The 20,627-nt window shown below is 39.9% G+C and overlaps 3 protein-coding genes across 4 annotated transcripts; 2 read left to right on the plus strand and 1 right to left on the minus strand.

Moving 5' to 3' along the window:
- Nucleotides 1–244: 244 nt before the first annotated feature.
- On the minus strand, nucleotides 245–5,842 carry LOC112885847 (probable aspartyl aminopeptidase). The gene is made up of 11 exons (XM_025951523.1): nucleotides 5,682–5,842; nucleotides 5,448–5,586; nucleotides 5,193–5,271; nucleotides 4,798–5,000; nucleotides 4,569–4,641; nucleotides 4,195–4,281; nucleotides 3,938–4,093; nucleotides 1,785–1,961; nucleotides 1,589–1,663; nucleotides 1,370–1,510; nucleotides 245–687 (listed from the first exon to the last, which is right to left on the minus strand). The coding sequence occupies exons 1-11, from the start codon at nucleotides 5,755–5,757 to the stop codon at nucleotides 466–468; spliced, it is 1,428 nt and encodes a 475-aa protein (XP_025807308.1). The 5' UTR covers nucleotides 5,758–5,842; the 3' UTR covers nucleotides 245–465.
- A 992-nt stretch (nucleotides 5,843–6,834) lies between these two features.
- On the plus strand, nucleotides 6,835–12,159 carry LOC112887352 (ribulose-1,5 bisphosphate carboxylase/oxygenase large subunit N-methyltransferase, chloroplastic). Its single transcript, XM_025953497.1, has 13 exons — nucleotides 6,835–7,306; nucleotides 7,399–7,474; nucleotides 8,264–8,469; nucleotides 8,584–8,670; nucleotides 8,758–8,850; nucleotides 9,539–9,693; nucleotides 9,844–9,928; nucleotides 10,001–10,087; nucleotides 10,156–10,275; nucleotides 11,127–11,228; nucleotides 11,316–11,484; nucleotides 11,600–11,680; nucleotides 11,917–12,159. Exons 1-11 carry the CDS (start codon nucleotides 6,947–6,949, stop codon nucleotides 11,481–11,483), a joined length of 1,539 nt encoding a protein of 512 aa, XP_025809282.1. The 5' UTR covers nucleotides 6,835–6,946; the 3' UTR covers nucleotide 11,484; nucleotides 11,600–11,680; nucleotides 11,917–12,159.
- A 1,903-nt stretch (nucleotides 12,160–14,062) lies between these two features.
- Nucleotides 14,063–19,600, plus strand: LOC112886160 (protein ZINC INDUCED FACILITATOR-LIKE 1-like). Of its 2 annotated transcripts, none has more exons than XM_025951961.1 (17): nucleotides 14,063–14,330; nucleotides 14,671–14,711; nucleotides 15,472–15,532; nucleotides 15,646–15,748; nucleotides 15,840–15,942; nucleotides 16,038–16,091; nucleotides 16,178–16,240; nucleotides 16,359–16,408; nucleotides 16,479–16,554; nucleotides 17,162–17,335; nucleotides 17,434–17,521; nucleotides 17,816–17,901; nucleotides 17,976–18,083; nucleotides 18,510–18,554; nucleotides 18,630–18,718; nucleotides 19,050–19,093; nucleotides 19,248–19,600. In XM_025951961.1, exons 1-17 carry the CDS (start codon nucleotides 14,189–14,191, stop codon nucleotides 19,349–19,351), a joined length of 1,431 nt encoding a protein of 476 aa, XP_025807746.1. In that variant the 5' UTR covers nucleotides 14,063–14,188; the 3' UTR covers nucleotides 19,352–19,600. The 2 variants fall into 2 exon arrangements, with proteins under 2 accessions (XP_025807746.1, XP_025807747.1); XM_025951962.1 differs by having other exon boundaries at nucleotides 18,630–18,711.
- The last annotated feature ends 1,027 nt before the right edge of the window (nucleotides 19,601–20,627 follow it).

Consider the following 20,627-nt stretch of genomic DNA (forward strand, 5'->3'; position numbering starts at 1 on the left):
TGGGATGTAGAAGTTCGCCTTCCATTTTTGTCTTTTTAGAGAGAATGAGAGATCCTCTGATAGTCTGATCAAACGAGTTTATTAACTACAATGGAGACCACAAAAGCATCGCATCATTCAACAAGTTCTCTACTGTGGCACAAAATCTACATCATAATTTTAAAGTTTTAAACATTCTTTATAAGATCAGAAACTATGTTAGAATTTTTGACTAATGTTTCTGAATTAAGTCATTTCTATGGTAGAGATTGGAACCTTGCATTGCGCCAATAAATAAGAGAGTTTTGTAACCATGTATTTTAAGCATGCAACCCCAAGCCATATGCTTCTTAAGAAATATCTTGCCAATGCTAAACTAAAATTTAGAACACAATAATACATCCTCCTGAATTTGTGTTTTTACTTATTCATTGATTTTGTAGTAAAATACCTTGCAACAAAGCTACCCTATTGTGTTCCACTACCTTAATAATCCACCTTGACCTTGCTATTCAACTCAGTGAATTCTTCAAAATATGCCTTGAAATGCTCATACGCGTGGTTAATATCGTCAGTGGCACACATTTCTCTGATGCTGTGCATTGATAATTGTGGTGCACCAATATCAACAGTACGAATACCAACACCACTGGCAAGTATTGGGCCAATTGTTGAACCACAACCCATGTCATTTCGAACAACAAAATCCTGCAAAAATAGTCAATGAATATGATTCTACCTTGCATTACATAAAATTTGTTTTTCCACGTCTATAAAGTTCAGGAATGCAGCTACTACTAATATTAGCTAAAAAAAGTAAAAATAGCAAAAAAGAAAAACACTGAAACTTGGAGCGCTGTTTGGTTCCACAATTACAAGACAATGTTGCGAAACAAAATTTAGATACATTATAAACCACAAAATTATTCAGTAGTGAATGTTCCTACAGGATACTAGTTGTCGTGGGCGAGAAGCATACAAACTCAGATAAACAAACATAAGAACAAATGTTCTAAAACCTAGTACATTGGATCTGCATAAGATAAGGTTGTATAAGGTCACCCTTAAAAAAGAAGAAGAATCTTAACAACAACAAAAAAGTAATAATACACTAGGAACAGGCATTAGAACCCTAGATGATATTTGATGCATTGGAGCACATTCAAATCTGTGACCACAAAACTAGCATATGAGGCTTATCAAATACATGTTAATCGGCCTTGTAACAGATAAAAATGTAACAGATAAAAACTGGCTTGCTTATTATAAATGTAAATTAATAGAAATTAGAACTATAAGGAAACATGCCAGATATATAAAGCATAAATTGGGAAATAATCATTACTAATTCACAATTATTATGTAGGGGGTCCTTTTTGTATCAACTAACCTGGACGGGTAGTTGGTGCCTCTCAGCAATATCTCGGAAAATAAATGCTGTCACAGCATTTGTAGCATAACGTTGATTGGCATTATGCTTGATCACAAGTCCTCCGTGCAATTTTGGTTGGTGGTTCTCCTCATGCTTGTCCTGGAAAATTAAATACAAATGATTAAGAGTTGTTTTTCTATCTTGATGCATATATGTAAAATGTTAGATAATTCTTACCATATAATTGGGGTGTAAAGCATGTGCCATGTCGGCAGACACCAGAAAGCTCCTCTGAATAGCTTTTTCTAGCAACTGAAAAGTAAAAACAGTTTGTCATTTTCTATCACCAATTTGGAAAAAAACTGATGTGAAAAACTGCGAATACTGTGGTAGGGTGAAAATAGTGAATGGGTGAGCACACATTAGTAAGTACCTTGGAATTTGAAGAGTTAAAAGACCCCGTGATTCTTGATAAAGTGTCCAACATGGCAGGGGAACCAGCTCCCTGAGCAGAATCAGACCCAACTTCCTCATGGTCAAAGAGAGCTACCATTCGCACGCCAGATTCATGATCAAGTGATTGCTCAGCAGAAGTTGAGTCGATTAGGGCCTGAATAGTACAACAACAACAACAACAACAACTTAGCCTTTTGTCCCAAGCAAGTTGGGGTAGGCTAGAGATGAAACCCACAGAAACAAGAATAAGAAACACAAAAAGTGCACAAGCCAAAGGAAGAGTTAGGGGTTAAACAAAAAGTAACAAAGGTCACGGTTCAGGTACATTAATTGCTAATCTCCAAGCGCTCCTATCCATAGCTAATTCCTTAGCGATATTCCACTCCTTAAGGTCTCTCTTAACCGTCTCGTCCCAAGTTAGTCTAGGTCTACCTCTATCTCTCTTTACATTATCGCCCCGCTTTAAAACTCCACTACGCACCGGCGCCTCGGGAGGCCTCCGTTGTACATGTCCAAACCATCTCAACCGATGTTGAATCAACTTCTCATCGATAGGTGCCACCCCGACCCTATCTCGAATCTCTTCGTTCCGGATTCTATCCCTTCTTGTATGCCCGCAGAACCAACGCAGCATACGCATCTCTGCTACACTCAGTTGTTGGACATGTCGCCTTTTTGTAGGCCAACATTCAGCACTGTATAGCATCGCTGGGCGAATCGCCGTCCTATAGAACTTACCTTTTAGCCTCTGTGGCACCTTCTTGTCACAGAGGACGCCCGAAGCCTGCCGCCACTTCAACCACCCGGCTGAAATTCTATGTCTAACATCTTCATCAATGTCTCCATCTTTCTGAAGCATTGATCCTAGATACCGGAAAGTATCCTTCTTGGCCACCACTTGACCTTCGAGGCTAATGTCCCCATCCTCATGCCTAGTCGGGCTAAAGTCGCACATCATATACTCGGTCTTGGTTCTACTCAGTCTGAACCCCCTCGACTCTAACGTGTGTCTCCACAGCTCTAACTTCATATTAACCCCTACCCTACTCTCATCAACTAGCACCACATCATCAGCAAAGAGCATACACCAAGGGATATCACCCTGTATGTCCCTTGTGACCTCATCCATCACCAAAGCAAATAGATAGGGCCTGAATAGTATCGGAGAAATAATTATATGATGATTTTATTTAAAAATGGAAATAAATAGTAATTTATTAAAAAAGAGAAAGCTCTCAGCATTATAGAATTGGAAGTAAATGCAATGATAGAATCCTTGGAATCATACAAGTATCAATGAACAACTATAATATTATAGAGAAGTTATTATCCAAAGAGAGTATAATGCTTAATAGATAAAAGGTATTCTAGCCTTAAACCATGCTAACTCATTTGATAACACTCAACAGTTACTTTTCTTTAAACAGAAGGGAATTGTTTACTTGAACCGGTTACATACGAAAGGTGAAAACTTCCTTTGGAAAGGGAAAAGGAAGGAAAAGAAGGTGACAACATAAGTCAATGTTAAAGCATAGATTACAACTTAAAAAAATATCCATGCTCAACAATATCAAAGGTTTCATTCTCCTCCAAAAGTTACTTTGATATATTTCACTAACTGTTATTTGTAGTGTTTTTCTCCTTCCATCTTAGATAGGAAAACCTCAAATTTCTGCTTTATGAAAAAAGATTAAAAGACAAAACTGTCTTAAATTGCATAATGCTATAAGATGCATCTGAAACTTCTTATAAATAACTACTTCCTCTTATCACAAATAAGTACTCCTAGGTTTGTGTTAAGTCAAACCTTTCAACTTTGGCCACCAATATCTAAATTTTTATATAGATTTACAGCATAAGATTGGCATTATTATATTTATATGAACAATATTTAATAATGTACAACTCTTTTCATTTACAAGGATAGTATATTTTTATATATATACTGCCAGTCAAAGTTAAAACTTTTTGACTTAGGATAATCCTAGATGGACTTATATTTGTGATCAGAGGAAATATTTAGGGCTAGCAAGAAACCAACATCAAACAATGAAACCACGAAAAATCATGAGATGTGGTAGCTAAAACAGTAACATGGTAGCTGTAGGTAAACAGAATACTGAGGCAGACCTTCAATGAACAAAATGACATGCAAAGGTTGTCAAGCCGTCCTGAAAAGATGAACTCTTTCATGGCACCTGCTACAGCGCTTGGTTGAGTATCACAAAGTTGCAGTTCAAAGTCGCATATTTCATCAGGCTCACAGTTAGCCTCTTTAGCAATCAACTGCAACAAAAAATGTCATCTTCAGATCCCAAGACTCTTAATATGTATTTCTTATATGAGTTAGTTGAACTGTAAGTCTGTAACAGCAAAAAGGAAGATACCTGCAATAGTAATGGATGGTGTTTTGTGTTCTTATTCTCCAATGACTCCTTTGGGCCATTTTCTCCAACTATTTTCTGCATTTCATTCTGCAAAAAAGAAAATGATAATATGAGTCAGTACTTACATTCAGCACCAAAAGATTTACTCTAAATTGATTTATTGTAAGTCAAATATTCAGGATTAATTGCAGATGTTATACAACAGTTTGTATTTTCAACCAACAGACGGCATAATCAAGCATTAATATTCACTATTGAATCAGATGATATAGTGCCTTCCTCTGAACTAACCCAACAGCACAACCTGATGTTGGTAACATATGTGCAGATAATAAGGAGAAAATATCAGATTCTGGTCAGTGCATTCAAATCACCTTGATAGATGTAGCCAGCACTGGAACAAGATGACTCTGATTGTTAATTTTGAGACCTTCTGATGAGATAGTCCTGTGCATAATGTAAACAGGTGGATATAAATTACTTAGTGTTACTGTAACAGACCACACCTTCAAAAGGAAAAGAGCCTTCATCCTGTAGGATCTGCATGATTACAAATAGTAACACGGATGAGATACTTAGCAAACAGAAAAATTCTTTACCAACCTGTCAAGGTGAATAGCCAAAGTAGGAATCCTCAGGATCGGCTCTTGAACCCGTACAAGCTTATGTGCATAAGAGACCCCGCCGTCCGTCTTCTCCCGTATAATCACCCTACCAGCTATAGTAAGATCGCGGTCGAACCATGTGTACCACAATCCACCACCATATGTTTGCACCCCAACCTCAAGATAACCTCCTTTGGTTACCTGCAAAACAAGAAGTAAGATACTGTCACTAATTGATCATAATGTGTACCATCAGGTACCACCAAATACACAGCAAAAAAACTTTTATTCCTGAATAATACATGTACCACTGGTTAAACAGACACGTGCTGTCATATCAAAACAGGATGTAAGGTACTCTGGAATCACTAAGCAAGAGTTCAGGCTTGATACCTTGGAGACGGGCTTGAGCTTGAGGCAAGGGCTGTCAGTGTGCGCACCGATGACGTGGAACCCATTGCCAGCAACGTATCTGTGGAGCATCAACACATGAGCCAAGTAATCCACACAACAAACAATCCAAGAAGGCAAGACGTACAGATTATTTCATTTCCTTCTAACGACTGTATAAAATATGAATTTAAGAACCCGCAAGAACCAGAGGCTGGTAAGAACAAGGGGGCCGGCGAGCGGATCTAGCTGACTCACTTGCCACCGATGGCGAAGGCAACGATGGTGGAGTGGTTGCGGGTGAAGAAGTACTTGCGGCCGGGCTCGAGCCCCGACCACTCCTCCCGCTCCGAGAGCTGCGCGAACCCCGCCGCCTTCAGCCGCCGCTTCGCCTCGTCTGGTCCCGACGGAAACAACAACCAAACGGAGTCAGCTGAGACAGTCCGCGAGGAAAAAAACAAGAGAAAAAGGAAAGGGAAACAGGAGTCATACCGACGGCGTGGAAGGCGGTGGGCGACGCGTTGAGGAAGTCGACGAGGTCGGAGACGACGGGAGCGACGGCGGCCATGGGCGGCGGCGGCGATGCGGCAGGCGGAGAGATTGTTCGATCCGGTGTTGTGTTCGAGTGTTCGGCCGTGCCTTTGTATACCTTGTTTACTTTATTTATTAAGACTATTCGGTAACTGATAGTAGCTCGAATCGGTGCCGATTTGAATCTGATTTGGATTTAATTTAGGACGGTCCTCCACCAACTAATCACTCTCCATCCGTGATCCGACAGGCGACAGCCGCATCCATTCGGATGTTCGGATCCGGCGATTGAATATTTGACGTTAATTTGAGAATTAAATATAAACTAATTATAAAATTAATTGAATAAGCTATTGCTAATTTACTAGATGAATCTATTGAAACTAATTAATCCACTATATTTGCTGTAGCACAATATAATCAAATTATGAACAATTAGACTTAATAGATTCATGAATTAGTCTTTATTTATATAATTAAATTTTTAATTGAACTATATTTAATACTTATAATTGGTGTTCAAATATCCGATAGGAGTTTTAGTGTTCAAATGCCCTTAGTTTGAGAATTCTTGGTGTTCCTTTGTCAGATTTGTGTTCGCAATTGAAGATGTGCGTTGATTCATCTCGATATCTGAAAAGGCTAACGACCATGTCGTTTCGTCTTCAATGATATAGCATGACAGAGATATAATATATTTGTAGATCAAACTCAAGCCAGATAGGATTGAAAGACAATGAATAATATGTTTAGAACTTCCATGTAAATAGTAGCAGCCTATTGTATGAGCACGTAATAAGGTAGCACTGTATTTCGTTTAATTCATAACAATTTGTAATTTGTCTCTTGTGTTTTTGGTAGAAAAAAACATATGTGCAAATGGTCATTTTTACTATTTATTACTTTGGGTTATGTTCATCGTCGTCTCACCTAAATTTTAGAGCATGATCAGCCACTAGCCTCATCCGATCATCCAAGCAAAATAGGTCTAGTATGAAGTGAAAACTTGGCAAATCACTCAAATTGTATCAAAATCAAAGCCCAGATACAAACATTTTTCAAGAGAAACAGACGTAGAACCTACGGCAAAATATCTGTCCACCTGGCCCAATCGTCGCCCTCCCCTCATCCACACCACCAACAAACCTCCTCCGCCGCTGCAGCTCCACCGCCGCCGCCCCTCCCAACCGTCGCCTCGCCATTCCCCGCCTGAATCCCTAAAGCCCATGGCCTCCGTCTCCCCCGCCGCTGCCGCCGCGGCCGTCTCCGGCCCCCACCACGCCCGCCTCCTCCCCCCCTCCTCGCCGCGCCGCCTCCCGCGGCCCCGCCCGCGCCCTCGCCCGCGCCTCCGCCTCGCCGCCTGCCACGCGGACACGCTGCTCCCCTCTTCCTCATCGGAGGCACGGGCGCCGCCGGCCCCCGCGGTGGGGCCCTCCGCTGAATCTGCCACCGACTGTTTCGTCGACTGGCTGCGCGCGCGGGGGCTGCCCCCGGGCAAAGTGGATATCCGGGAGCGGCCGGTGCCCTGCCTGCGCGAGGGCAAGGACCGCCCGCTGCGCTACGTCGCCGCCGGCGACGCCCTCCAGGTTAGTGCGGTAGGGCGTGGGTTTTGGATTCCGGCAGTAGTAATGACGCGATCATGACCTGGTTTTGGTTGGCTGCGTCGTTTGTTGCGCAGGCGGGGGATGTGGCGTTCGAGGTGCCCATGTCGCTCGTTGTAACTCTGGAGCGGGTGCTCGGGGACGAATCAGTAGGTGAGATGGCCTCTGGCTCTGATACTCTCAATCTGGTTGTATTGAGCTCTATGACGCCTAGGAATTGGGGAATTCCGTTTCTTGAATGTACATACATTCGGCTATAATAATCGATTTAGCATCTCAGGAAATCAATAGCTGCGCTGTTCCTGTCTCGCTTTTCGTTAAGATTGTATGCCCCACTAGTTCCTGCCTTGACTCTTGAGTAGATGTCCTGAACACGGATCTTTTGCATTTCTCAACATTTTGAGGCATCTTTAGAAGAATCAAAATATAAGAGGGACTGGTTTAGACTTTAGGGCTTTCCCCAAAATTTAGGCTGCTCTCCCATTTTTATGTTTTGCACTACTATGAGCTTTTGGTTATGCCCTTGTCATATTTAACATCCTAGTTTGCAGCCACAGGCACACTTTTAGGTCAGATTCAAGTGTTAATTAGGATTTCTCACACTTTCATTAGGATGTTTTATTATTTAACCAGGATTGCAGAAAATTGATGTGATAATTCTGCTTCATCTGTATTAATGCATTGATTTGTATATGTTTGTGCGTGTGATGTTCGCAATCCCTACTGATTCTGGCTTGGCAATTCTTTGTGGCACTTTATGTTCATGATGTTTCACTTTTTAACCTGGGCATGCCTAAAAGGGAGCAATTTACCTAAAAGGGTAACAATTACTCACCCACACACTACATCATAGTGTTGTTCGCACAGAAACGAGGATATAAGTAATTGATTTATATGTTATGGATATGCCTGTCAGTTTGTTGATATTTCTGCACCATGCAGCTGAGTTGTTGACAAACAACAAGTTGTCTGAGTTGGCATGCTTAGCTTTGTATCTCATGTATGAGAAAAAGCAAGGAAAGGATTCATATTGGTACCCCTACATTAAGGAGCTCGACCGACACCGAGGAAGGGGACAACTAGCTGTTGAATCACCACTTTTATGGACTGAAAGTGAACTTGATTACCTGACTGGAAGCCCATTAAAGGAAAGTGATTTGACTATGTTTTATCTCAATGTATAATGATCACTTTTTGATGCGGAAGGATTAATCAATATTCTGTAAGAAAAATGAATATCCTAACATAAGTGATAATTTCAGGATGAAGTTGTTGCTAGAGATGAGGCGATAAGGAGAGAGTATAATGAGCTTGACACAGTGTGGTTCATGGCAGGTTCACTGTTTCAGGTATTCCTTGATCTTCCAAACATATTTCTTTCCAGGACAGCCTAACTGGTAAACTGATCCTCTTTCTCACTGATTCTTGTTGTGCAGCAATACCCTTTTGATATACCTACTGAGGCTTTTCCGTTTGAGATATTCAAGCAAGCTTTTGTTGCAGTACAGTCTTGTGTGGTTCATCTGCAGGTAATGTATTGTGGGATGGATTTAGGCTATATTACCTATAGAAGTATTGTTCTGGAACCTGTTTCCTGTACATTTCTTTTATTTCTTCCTTGTTAAACTAAATGCTTATAATTTGTTCTGCAATTAGTATAAAGTGTAGGAAAATTTAGTGCTGAACTTCTGAACATCCTGACCACATTGATACTGTCGGTTCTAAAAATCTGACAATGTTTTCTTATACCACTCACTACTTTCTGAATGTGCTTCTCTGAATTCTGTAGATTTGTTCTTTGCACATATTTTATTTAATATCCATACCCCCCAGATTCTATAGACTGCAAATATAGATCATCTAGCTTTGGACCCAGAAGTTATGGTCTAACATACAATGACCTTGGTGCCCATATAATTTCAAATTTTAGCCTCTATAAGTTGGAAGGAGGAAGACTTGGAAAGATGCCTAACTGTTGTTAGTGTGGTATAAATATCACGTAACAAGCGCCTGATAGGAAGAAGTAAGATGATGCACACAAAGTTTAGAGAACAATTCATAGGGCGTAAACAATGTATAACATGAGAAAGTAGTATTATATTGTATATTGAACATTTTTGTTATGAGACAAGCAGTGCTCAGTCTGCTGGGAGTTCTATGTTACAGAATTACTGAAATACTCTCATTGACTTATTTATACTTATTATTCATGAACAGAAAGTTAGTTTAGCTCGAAGATTCGCGCTAGTTCCTTTGGGGCCACCACTATTGACCTACAAGAGCAACTGCAAAGCGATGTTGACAGCTGATGGTGATTCTGTTCGGTTGGTGGTGGATCGGCCATATAAAGCCGGAGAACCAATAATCGTCTGGTATTATGTTTTTCTTCAGTTGCATAATTGCATTAACATTCATGTTCTTCCTCATGATATTTTGCAATCTGAGTGTTCACAGTTAGTGCGGATTTTGTGCATTGTTTTTGGTACATGTGTTCAAGACCTCAAATTATGTAGATTATGCAGGTGTGGACCACAAACAAACTCCAGGCTGGTTCTGAACTATGGTTTTGTTGATGAAGACAATCCCTTTGATCGCATAGCAATTGAGGTAAACAATCTTTATTATGCGCATTCTTCTTTATTGTCTAGTTGTGTAACTCTGACTGAATCACGGTTACAGGCATCCTTAAATACAGAAGATCCTCAATTCCAAGAAAAGAGAATGGTTGCTCAGAGGAATGGAAAGCTTGCTTTCCAAAATTTTAATGTGAGTTTTCTTCCCCCTTTTGTAGTGAAACTATAAGTTTTGAATATTAATATGCTTCGTTGAATCAGGTCTATGTAGGTAAAGAGAAAGAAACTGTTGCAGAAATGCTGCCTTACCTGAGATTAGGATACATTTCAGATCCGGATGAAATGCAGTCCATACTCTCTTCTGAAGGAGATACATGTCCAGTAAGTCTGCCTACCCATCCTTGATGTTGTTTCCTAATTCTTCACTGATTTGCTTGGGTGCTTCCAAAATATGATGTATACATACACGAGATCACTTGCCCTGATACTTATTCAACATATTTGCCCTTTTTAGTCCATTGTAATTAGGAACCTATTTGTCCTAGTTTTGTGCTTCTCTATGGTCCACTTTTGTGGTTTCTGGGCATATAGACCTAAAGCAATTTCACACTAGATTCAATTGTTATGGTGCTTCTATCTGACAGGATGATCTTCAGCATATTGATTGAACTAAAGCTAAACACGTGCCACCTGTATGTCCCCAATCATTGCTAGGTTGAAACCAGCTCTGAACAAGTCATATATCTTGAGATTCTCTAGCTACACCGAAATGCTAATTTACCCTTGCACGAACTTGTAACGAAAGGCAGAAAACACCATTTTGCATGTAATTTTGAAAATTTTGTTGGCATTAAAGATTTTCTTGAGGCATTACATTGGTAGTTTTCTATGCTTTGGATCATAGCCAAATATCCTAATATATATTGTTGTAGTTTCTTATGTTTATGATAGGTTCATGCTACTTAACATTAGGGTTTGTACTTGGTTGTATATGAATGTGCGTTCTTAGGTAACATATTGGAAACTGGCCTCTGATCCAACTGAAACGGCTCATGGTTGAGTACCTGTGTGCCATTACTTGCTGTAGACACTAGCTTGGGTAAAACTGTTGATAACCTAGGTATCCTTTATGATTTGATGCCAAATGAAAATTTCTGGGTAGTAGTCTTACTGTGTGATATGTTTGTACAGAATTTAACATTTTTTTTACATATACTGTATGTATTCTCTAGGTTAGTCCATGTACTGAGCGAGCTGTTCTTGATCAACTTGTTGGTTACCTGGAATCTCGATTGGCTGGTTATCCAACAACTTTGGATGAGGATGAAACTACGGTAATGAGTTTGGTGGATTTTTCTGAAGTATTCCTTGACTGACTCTATACTTGCTGAATCGTATGTCGTTGCTTTGGTCATCTCCAGTTGGCAGATGGCAGTTTGGAACCAAAGAAGGAAGTTGCTACAAGGCTTGTAAGGTTGGAGAAGAAGATGCTCCATGCCTGTCTCCAGGCTGCTAATGAGTTTATAAATGACTTGCCTGATCACACAGTATCACCTTGCCCTGCTCCATATGCCCCTGAACTGAAATGAGGTAACCACTGGCAATGCTCTACATGCTATCAGTTTTTGATGTGTAGTTTCTCAATTACGCTAGCATGTAATTTCTTTATTTATCTTATAGATTGCATATTGTTTTCTTTTCCCAGATGGTCATATCATCAAGAATGTCAAAAGTTGGTCAATGCGCAGAGAAGCATGCTCTATATGAGACCATTATATGTTGCAAGGTGGGGAATGGCATTTGAAAGAATCTGCTACATGTTTTCTGTAGAGATCAAATATATGTTAATTGCATCACTAGAAGGTAAATGAGATCTAATTTGGCAAATCAAAGTTGTACTTCATTGTCTGTGGCATGCCATAAGCACGCTACCTTGTACAGATTTATTTGGTCATTAATATGTTACACCAGAAAATCGGTCAAATTTACGCTCTGCTAATGGTTACAACTTTCGTATTGCAGGGATTCACAAATCTGGCCGTTCAGGTGCAATAATGATATCGTGCAGGCCTCGAGCAGATGTGGTAGTTAGTTGCAATGCACAGAAGTGTGCATGAATGTCCTCTTTTTGTTAATCTAGCAGGTTTTGTATTCACAAAGTAGATTCTGTATCTCAATTTTCTGATGAGCATGGGTTAGAGTGCTAATCATGAATCATTGACATGACTGCTGACATACTTCGTTCTGTAGTTGTGTTCTGAGACATGGCTGTCTGTCTTCAGGATTACTGAAAATAGCGCCTGGTTTAGTAACGTAACCGCAGGGCCCGTTTAGATTCCCCCCCTCATCTGGGCTGAATTGGCCCGGCCTGGACTGGGCTGTTTTGCTTCAGCGTGGATGACATCCGGCACTTTCTAAAGCCAAGTAGCCCCCCAGTCCGCTGGATCAGTGCCTGCCTCCTCTTGCTCCTCCAGATGGCTCTTCGGTCTGAGGAATTGCATCCACGCTAGCTTAACTTTTGCTTTGGACGACACCAGCCTTGTGACAGGATTGGTGCAGTGTCTTGCGGCATTGCTTTGCTTTCCAACATTTGTACCTGCCATCCAACTCGGTGAAGCACAAGCACAAATGGATGGATCCACTACCAGGATTCTTTCTCCTTTCATCAGGGAGGAACGACATGGGAACCAGCCGGTTAATGCTAGCTCTCCTGATGGCTTCTCGCAGCGGCTGATGATCCCAACGATGAATAGCAGGATCGCTGGCAGCAACAGCTTCATGTCGCTGTCGCTGGTCCACGACCCGTATGATTCTCAGGTCCCTGTTGCCCAGTACAAGTCGTGGACCAGGTCACGTTTTTGGTGCTGTCACAGGAAAACAATAGAGTATGGTTAGTTCCATTGTAGATCATTGCTCCTTAAAGGTGAAGATTGTCCATCACGTAGTAGAGATGGCAACAATGATTTTTCAGGCAGCAGAAGTAGGTAATTTAGAATCATATAGCGGTGTATTCTGTATATTCCTTTTATAATGACAAATGTAGGCAATTTAGATGCAGATTTATCTTTTTTCCCCCTCCTAGCACGTCTTACGATGATTAACATGGAGGTTTAAAAAAAGCCTCCAAATAGTAATAGCAAGATAGTGTTTTTCTCCCCTGACCCATCACTGAGAGCTAGCGGCCGGTTCAACATCAGAGATGACAACTAACTGAAATTTTAAAAATAGAAGACAAATCTTGCCCAGTGCACTACCTATGCACACAACACTCAAGAAACAAGTAAATTAAATGTTGCTCTATATAGACGTGTATAACGTGGAGGAGACACGGAAGGAACCAAACTGGGGACCCAACGGACTGTACACTGAATCCGGCAGAGGTGTACAGTCTATGGGCGGGCTAACAAACTTGTTTTGCTGTTCTCGGGAGCTGAGTTCAGATCATTTTCAGTGCCCCGTCCGTCCAATGAAAAGTCAGACAGTGTCCCATTCATGATGCTACGCACGCTGTGACGAGACAGTTATTAATAGGTTGGCAGCGACTCCTGATCAGATCAGATAGATCGAACGGCGGCACATTTCATGTTGTCTCACATGGATGAACATTAATCCTGCACGGAATAAACCTAGCTATGTATGTATCTTGCGTGCTACGTTGACTCTGCATGCAGCTAGTAGTCGCCGTCTCTGCTGACAGCACCCATCAGCGCTGGCACGTACGCATCTTAATCATATAAGTGACGGCGGCCTCCTCTCATCGTTACTCAGATACTCATCATCACCTGCCAAACCAACAAAAACTAACCACGTGTAAATAAAAGCATGTGCAGATCAGCAGATGGCATGTACTGCTAGGCTAGCTACCACTATGCACTGCCAATCGATATTTGATTTGCCGCTGGTCATCTATTTTTGTTTTAGAAAAATGCGTGGTCTCATCAGTGTCGTCGTCTGTCAGACTGTCACAGGAAAACGATCAGAAATCGTGCTGTGATTTGTCATCGGAGGGAAAATATAATTATAATACCACCGGCCGGCGGCAATGCAAGCTCGTTGCATGCTGCTCATCGCCGATGCACGCATGGTTCAGAGACGTACAGACCCAGCTCAGGAACGTAGCCGCTGACCAGCACAGTGATGATCGCCTCAGCTAGTTCGTACCTGGCAGCACACAACTACAGTAGTCAGCAGACTCTCCTATATAACGTACCAGTTACCACTACACGCCTTGACCCTCGCAACAAGTTCAGATAGTGTGTGGTCAAGCAAACAGTGTGTGCAAAGCACTATCTGAATGGGTGAGGAGGCGCCCCCGACGCCACCGGCGCTGTACGTCGACGGCTGCCCTGGATGCGCCATAGAGCGGAAGAAGGAGGCCAACAAGGGCATCCCCTACAAAGAGTTCTTCTTTGTCGCCGTCACCACCGTTGCCTCCGGTATATATAGGACCAACTACTACAAGAGTAGCGTTCTTACCTATAGCTAATAGCTATGTGGATGGTAACCCTACCGGCTTTTTTCCAAACCTCATGCGCACAGGGTCATAGACGGCAATTAGATACGCCCTCTCTTTTGTTTGCTTCATTCATCATGCATTCTTACAAGTAATTTGACGATGCATGTACACATTTGCTTTGTTCTGACATATATATATATATATATATATATATATATATATATATATATACAGCACCCTATTAGGACTACGTACCCTCTCTGAGGAATATGCAATATGTGTATGTTTCCTGACATTGACAATATGTTGTTTTATTTCAGCTTTACCAATATCATCCTTGTTTCCCTTCTTATACTACATGGTAGGTTCACCTCACTTTAATTTAAACATGTTTTTTTTTGTTTATTAGCATCTTTGATTTATTCGTAATTTTATCGTGAGATCTATGTTATATATATACCTGTCCGCACAGTATTTAGTTGAGCTATTAGTTATATACTTGGTGCACGTGACAGTTCACACAATAATCGAGTGATTAATTACTGTTAAGTTACAATCACGACCATAGAGTCAGTTTCTTTTAGGGAATATGCACGAAAAAGAGCAAATAAACTAATAAACATAATTCATCTTAATTACACAAACAAATTAAACTGAAACAACCAGCCCCAGAAAACACCATGAAGCCCTGATGGCGCCTAATAAATAGTAGACAAACAGTCAAGACGCAGCTCTCATCTGTCACTCTTCCAGGACCAGTTATTTCTAGCAGAGTTGACACTAGGAACACTTGCAGTCATCACTAGAATACATAGAATTCACGTAAACTGGATCTCAACTATTCTTCACACTTGAAAAATATATATGGAACCGAGCAGTGTAAATCCACATGCATAAATGGATTTATATGTGGAAAACCTCATAAACCAGCAAAGGAAACATGCATGACGTGACTAAAACACCACAAGGTGTTGTCAAGTGCACATGTTCAGCTCCCAAACAGAAAGAATAGGAACAAGCACAAACAAAAGAAATGCTAGTTACACTTCTGGTATCTTCTGCATACTGGGCAGATAGTCCCATATATGTATTAGTTCAAATTTGGCTTCTCTTGATGACAGATCGAAGATCTGCATGTTGCAAAAACGGAGCAAGATATTGGATTATACGCTGGTTTCCTTGGTAAGAGTATTACTGGCCATTAAGTAGTAATTTAAATGTTGTTACCCTTCTTTCAGCAAATATATTTACACACAATTTGAAGCACATCTGATAATTCTGTTTATGTTGCATAGGTGCATCATACTTTGTTGGCCGATTTTTGGCCTCGCTCTTCTGGGGTGTAGTGGCTGATCGTATTGGGCGAAAACCAATCATTATATTTTCTGTCTTCTCAGTGTGAGCAAAATGTTCTTGTTCTAGAAACTATACTAATGCACTCCTATATATGGTAACTTTCATCTTAAGCCTCGTATAAATACTATTCCAGGGTTATATTTAACACTTTATTTGGACTAAGTATGAAGTACTGGATGGCAATTACCACAAGATTGATTCTAGGTGCTCTCAATGGCATGCTTGCGCCAATAAAGGTATTTGAGGATGCATATATAATCTGGCACCATTTATGCAGGTGACTGCTACCTTATTATAGAAGTATCTGTGCATTGTGGCTCACTGTTTGCAGGCTTACTCAATCGAGATTTGCCGTCCTGAACACCACGCTCTAGGGCTATCAATCGTAAATACTTCCATTATACATTTTGTGTATACGAAAAATTAGTTCCGTCCATGGATGCTTGATTTAACATTAGTAATTGAACACAGGTAAGCACTGCTTGGGGCATAGGTCTTGTTGTGGGCCCATCCATTGGAGGCTACTTGGCACGGGTAGTATATTTGATTTCCCTTTTCTAGACGTAGAATTTGATTCTTTTTTTATATAATGCAACAATGTTTTGTAGAATGCAACAATATTTAAATTTTTTTCTTCTCTCTTGTGTGTCAGCCTGCACAGCAGTATCCAAACATGTTCTCTGACGAATCAATTTTTGGGAGGTATACCTTTTGAGTAACTCAAATTCGAGTTATATAAATAATGAAACTAACTACATTGTCATTTTTTTAGGTTCCCATATCTCTTGCCATGCCTTTGTATTTCACTTTTTGCTGCTGTGGTTCTAGTAAGCTGCATATGGTTACCGGTATGTGCACATGCTTATTCATATGAAAGTTTAAAGAAAAATTGACCCTTCTTGGTCGCTCCATAATTTGTTGACATCAATTTTTATCTCCAAAATCCAAATCATTCAGTGTCTTTTATAATCCATTAACTTTTAGGTTGTTTCTAAACCAAGTCTTTCATTAAGACCCAGACATAAGTCAACAATAGTAGGAGTATGTGAGCTAATAATCCTGTTGTTGATATAGTTGGATCTTAGAAGGCTTAGTATGCATTTGGATCCAAAATTCAAACTTAAATGTGCAAAATAATTTCCTAAAAAGTTTGAGGCTTATACAAAGAGCCTATCCTAAAATATGAAAGGAACAGATAAAAGAAGTTTTGCTTAAACGAGTCAGGTAGTGGCATGTCCTAATTGATTTGTACATTCTCATAAGGAAACACAAAAGGAAGATGAAATAATGAGAGATGACAATATAATATCCTTTCCTAGTTGAGCTTAGGTTTTATATAGTTAAATGACCAATAGGATTAATGTGACTGATGCATTATTTCAGTTTAATTACTTTAGTGGAATCAATCATTAATATTTGAATGAAGAAACCGTGCATTTTGTTACTGATTGCTAGGAGACACTTCATAAGCACAAAAACATAGACAACGAGATAGAAATGTCCAGCGATTCAAGAAATCCACAGACAGAAGAGGTACATGGGGACAAAAGTTTATATAAGAATTGGCCATTGATGTCCTCTATCATTGCATATTGTGTTTTCACACTTCATGACACGGCATACAGTGAGGTAATATTTAAATATGGCACATTTCTCCTTAAACCTATCGATGAATCAACATAATATTATGAAATCACCTTTTTTATTCTTATTACATTTACTATCAGATACTCTCATTGTGGACCATAAGTGACAGAAAGTATGGTGGGCTAAGCTTTTCATCTAAAGAAGTTGGCCAACTTCTTGCAGTTGCTGGTATATATAACAACACCAATCTATACAGCATGTTACTAGGACCAGTTCCAAAAGGCTGAAAAAACATTCCAATTAATGTTAAGAAAAATATTTCTTTGTTAACTATGCTACTCCACTAGATAGTACACAACCACCCAAGCCACATGGCCATCAACACATCACAATATATACATTGCCTCTAATATGTACATAATTATGTACTACTATATGGCTATCCTACATTATACCTGTTGCCAGAAGTTGGTTACTATTATTTGGTAAAGTCTTGAATAATAATTTCACATTCAATTGTAGGTGGTGGACTTATTGTGTATCAACTATTCATCTATAGACCAGTCCACAAATTTCTGGGATGTGTCAATTCATGTCGTGCTTCATCTGTGAGTAAACTACCTGCAATAAAACAAAAATGTATAATTCATATCCATTAACTATTTACTTCCTTTCACTGTAGGCCCTAACAATACCAATTCTTGCTGCTTATCCCTTCATGACGCACCTGTATGGGTATAGACTTGGACTAGCTCTTTATTTTGCTGCCATTGTGAAAGGTGCTCTTGGTGTAAGTATTGATACCTATCTTTCTATTCAATATTATGTAATGATCTTGAATACAAATAAACAAAGAAGGAAAGACTTGCATGTTGTCTTACAGCCCCCATACAATGGATTATATACAACATGAAAACCCCTAGGATATGATATAATGTCTCGTAAAAAAATTATTTTTTCAATATTGTGCCTGTATGCACGAAACATTTGAACTAATAACCTGGTCCTTGTACAATCACATATATAGCATCACTTTCATTTTTAATTTTATATATGCCCCTAATGCATCATATCATCCATTGGTCCTCGAATAATTGCCTCAAAGTTATCTAGGGAATTATCATGAAAAAAAACTAGGATCAAATAGTTATATTTTACTCTTTTGTTAGTATATCATCTTCCACTCTAACTTTATACATTTGACAAACGTGATCAGATTACTGCCCTGACCGGCACTTCGCTTCTGCAGAACTATGCCGTGGCAAGTATCAAATTATTTAGCTGAGTTATTTTGAAATGCTACACATTCAGCTAATTCAATTATGTCCAAAAACAGCCACAGAGTCAAAGAGGCGCTGCTAATGGTATAGCTGCAACTGCAATGTCGTTCTTCAAGGCTATTGGTCCTGCTGGAGCAGGTGCTTTGTGAGTATCTGTCATCATTAGCATATCAAAATTCCTTCGAACAACAATTAATGAGTAAAAAATATTAATTCCACAAGATGTTAGGCCTCATAGTCACACAGTATATTATAAAAAATTATAAACATGTCAATTAATAAGAATGCTTAGTTGACAGATATAACTACAAGATAAAGCATATATTATGAATAGTCAAAATGCCAAAATGGTACACATCATCTTTAAGCGTGCCATTACCTTTTCTTCCTAATATCACAAGAGTTTGTATTAGGTTCAGATGCATGTGGTTTGTGCATTTGAACGCAAATCTTATACCTGGACTTTCTGAATGCAGATTCTCGTGGGCCCAAAAGCGCCAACATGCTGCCTTCTTTCCAGGTATGTATGTAAATTTGTGCGCGGTATGGTTTCTTCTTTTAGCCACCACCACCACCTCCTTTTCCTTAACGTTGTATCCTTGGTGTAGCACATGTGTATTACAGGTTTTTTGTGTATCAAACCTTAACATAATTTCATTTCATTTATCGTGTAGGGGATCAAATGGTGTTTTTTATTCTGAACATTGTCCAATGTATTGGGCTCGTGCTGACCTTTAAGCCATTCCTAGCAGTACCAGACCACTATGATCTGAAGTAGCTGGTAGATCCCTAAGCAACGGAATAACGGTGAATTTGCAGAAGAAAAATATGCTTCAGCTCCCAAAAATGAGCATAAGTGCTGTACAAGATAATTATGTAACACCAAAAGCTATCTGTTGTGCCAAACAAAAAATAGCTGTATACCTATGATCTATGTATCTTTTGTTATTCCAATTCTAAGTTGGCGGTCATAGTCTGTGCTCAAGTTAGAACTGGAATAATATTTGATCTTTAATTTCCTGGAACATGAGATGCTTTGTGCAAAATTTCACTCCAATTCTTACATCGTCAATTATCATATGAATAGCAATTGTGAGCTGGCATCTCCTTTTCTTTGACTCTCAACTTCCAATGCTTGCCCCTGGTATGTGAATATATGAAAAATAGCAGGAATACTGAAAGGGATTATGCAAATACCAATTCTCATAAAAAAAGGACTTCATTTGACACCAACTCTTTGTGGAAGTCATTTGATGCTGCAACTCTTCGCATCATTCTGGTGCTTCAATGTTTCAACGCTGATCACATACATTGTCACGCCCCAAAATTGATAAACATGGTTAACATGTAATCAATAGCATCGTGAGAATCATTAGCATATAAAACAGCATTATGTCATAAGCATTTATATGCATTTTGAATTTTGGAAAAATTGCTTGAATTGACACTTTGTGAAGGAAGTTCAAAATTCATGTTGAAACTGTGCTGGGAGAAGTTTTTATAAATTACTAGGTTCCAAATTATGAATTTATATTATTTTTCCAAGATTTTTGGAGTTTATTTTCTTGGGTTAAAAGTTAGTGCCAATTTCAAAGTTTGCTGATTTCAAATTTAAATTGCGACCAAACAAAAACATATTTTCGTGATATTCAACTTGCAGTATGTTCGTGGTGATTTAAGCGTTCCAAAATGTATTTTTGAGTAATTTTTGAACTTGGGGAACTATTTCTTTTTGAGCAAAACATTTGAACTTGGAGTTTAAAACCGTCTCACGCGTGGGCCCCACCCATCAGCGTCTTCTCTCACCTCCAACCCCTCTCTCCTCCACTGGTTGGGCGTGCAGGTGCCACACGCCACGTCGCTGCCAGCCACCGGCCGCCGCGGCCGAGTCACGCGAAATCCCTATCCTACCCCGCTCCGCTCCTCCGTTTAAACCCCCTGGCCGGCTCCTCCCTTCCCCTTCCCCATCCCAAATCCTACGTTCTTTTTCCAGTGCGCCTCAACCACCATTGCCGCTCGGCCCAAGCTCGCTGCCGACTGGAGAGCCGTCGCTG

This window comes from Panicum hallii, chromosome 3 (genome assembly GCF_002211085.1).
Source record: "Panicum hallii strain FIL2 chromosome 3, PHallii_v3.1, whole genome shotgun sequence".
NCBI lineage: Eukaryota > Viridiplantae > Streptophyta > Magnoliopsida > Poales > Poaceae > Panicum > Panicum hallii.

Bases quoted from the DNA above. Each gene is read 5' to 3' on its own strand.
- LOC112885847 (XM_025951523.1), bottom strand. From the start codon at position 5,757: ATGGCCGCCGTCGCTCCCGTCGTCTCCGACCTCGTCGACTTCCTCAAC. The intron at 4,282-4,568 runs GTGATTTGAATG...TCTTTTTTGCAG, and splicing joins TGCTGGCTACATCTATCAAG to AATGAAATGCAGAAAATAGT. The intron at 1,962-3,937 runs GTCTGCCTCAGT...TGTACTATTCAG, and splicing joins TGTCATTTTGTTCATTGAAG to GCCCTAATCGACTCAACTTC.
- LOC112887352 (XM_025953497.1), top strand. From the start codon at position 6,947: ATGGCCTCCGTCTCCCCCGCCGCTGCCGCCGCGGCCGTCTCCGGCCCC. The intron at 8,671-8,757 runs GTATTCCTTGAT...CTTGTTGTGCAG, and splicing joins TGGCAGGTTCACTGTTTCAG to CAATACCCTTTTGATATACC. The intron at 9,929-10,000 runs GTAAACAATCTT...TCACGGTTACAG, and splicing joins TTGATCGCATAGCAATTGAG to GCATCCTTAAATACAGAAGA.
- LOC112886160 (XM_025951961.1), top strand. From the start codon at position 14,189: ATGGGTGAGGAGGCGCCCCCGACGCCACCGGCGCTGTACGTCGACGGC. The intron at 15,749-15,839 runs GTGAGCAAAATG...ATACTATTCCAG, and splicing joins ATATTTTCTGTCTTCTCAGT to GGTTATATTTAACACTTTAT. The intron at 17,522-17,815 runs GTATATATAACA...ATTCAATTGTAG, and splicing joins CCAACTTCTTGCAGTTGCTG to GTGGTGGACTTATTGTGTAT.